Below are 1,571 nucleotides of genomic sequence, written 5' to 3' on the forward strand. Positions count from 1 at the left end.
GTCATGTGCCCCGCCCCCCGTACCTCACCCGGGGGAACTGCGATCCCCCGCGATCCCCCCCAAAATGACCTCTGGTTAAACCCTCAGTGAAACTGACCAGAAGCTGCAAGGTAGATGGTGATGGTGATGGTGGGGGAAGCCACTCTGTCTCTCCTGGGGTTGCCAGTGTCCAGGTGGTGGCTGGAGATCCCCTGGCATTACCCCTGATCTCCAGGTGGACTCTAGGGCATTACATCCCATTGATACATCCCATTGATACATCCCATTACCCCCAAACCCTGTCCTTCTCAGGCTTTACCTCCAAAATCTCCAGTTATTTATTATATTTAAGCATAAGCATAAGCATGGAGCTGCGGTGGCTCAAGTGGTTAAGATGCTGAACTGCAGGCTGTGGAAGGTCGGTAGTTCAGCAGTTCGAGACCCAAGTGTGCCGCATGACGGAGTGAGCTCCCGTCTCTAGTTCCAGCTCCTGCCAACCTAGCCGTTCGAAAGCAAGACATTGCAAGTAGATAAATAGGGACCACTTTGGTGGGAAGGTAACAGCGTTCCGTGCGCCTTGGTGTTTAGTCATGCCGGCCACATGACCACGGAAACGTCTTCGGACAGCGCTGGCTCTTCGGCTTTGAAACGGAGATGAGCACCGCAACCCTAGAGTCGGACTCGACTGGCTTTCGAGCAAGGGAACCTTTACCTTTACCTATAAGCATAATGGGTGCCCCACAAGGGAAAGAAATTGCCCTACAAAGCGAAAAAACCCTGGCTACGGCCCTGAATGGGGAAGAGAGGGCGCCATGACTTCCCCGCACCCCAGGTGTAAACTCCCAGCTTTGGAATGTCCCCTGTTCTCTTTCAGGATTTACCCCCCTCCATGTCGCCGTGGCCACCTCTAACCATGACGTGATTCTTACTCTGCTGGAGCATGGAGCGGATGTGGATGCTGTGGTGAGTGCCGAGATCGAGAGATACGCAGAGAGAGCGCGAGATGGGGCTGATCGCAAACAGTTCTGGGTCGTTCTGTGCTGGGAAGAGGGACGTTAGGAATCCCGCACCAAACGAAAAGGAATTCTCTTCCTTCGTTGGCTTAATTTGCACTGTTCGTATGTGCCTCTGTTTATAGGGTTGCCACCTCCAGGCTGGGAGATTCCTGGAGATTTGGGGATTGGGTCTGAGGAGGGCAGGGCTTGGAGAGGGGAGGGACCAGTGTTCCCTCTAAGCTGAGTCAGTGTGAGCTAGCTCACAGGTTTTTTTAGCCTCTATCTCACACATTTTTGTGTGAGCCAGTTTGGTATAGTGGTTAAGTGCGCGGACTCTAATCTGGGAGAACCGGGTTTGATTCCCCCACTCCTCCACTTGCAGCTGCTGGTGTGACCTTGGGTCAGTCACAAGCTCTGGCACAGCTGTCCTTGAAAAAGAGCAGTTTGTGTCAGAGTTCTCTCAGCCCCGCCCACGTCACAGGGTGTCTGTTGTGGGGAGGGGAAGGGAAACGAGTTTGTAAGCCGCTCTGAGACTCCAAGTGAAGGGCGGGGTATAAATCCAATCTCCTCCTCCTCCTCCTCCTCCTCCTCCTCCTC

The 1,571-nt window shown here is 53.9% G+C and overlaps 1 protein-coding gene across 1 annotated transcript in view; it reads left to right on the forward strand.

Annotated features, from left to right (window-relative positions):
• Positions 1-1,571, forward strand: part of BCL3 (B-cell CLL/lymphoma 3) — a 42,423-nt gene that overhangs the window by 27,662 nt on the left and 13,190 nt on the right. The window contains exon 5 of the mRNA XM_015425875.1: positions 854-942. Coding sequence (XP_015281361.1) covers positions 854-942 — 89 coding nt within the window. The remainder of the gene's footprint in view (positions 1-853; positions 943-1,571) is intronic.

This window comes from Gekko japonicus, unplaced genomic scaffold, assembly GCF_001447785.1.
Source record: "Gekko japonicus isolate JY-2015 unplaced genomic scaffold, Gekko_japonicus_V1.1 scaffold2660, whole genome shotgun sequence".
In the NCBI taxonomy this organism is placed as follows: Eukaryota; Metazoa; Chordata; class Lepidosauria; order Squamata; family Gekkonidae; genus Gekko; species Gekko japonicus.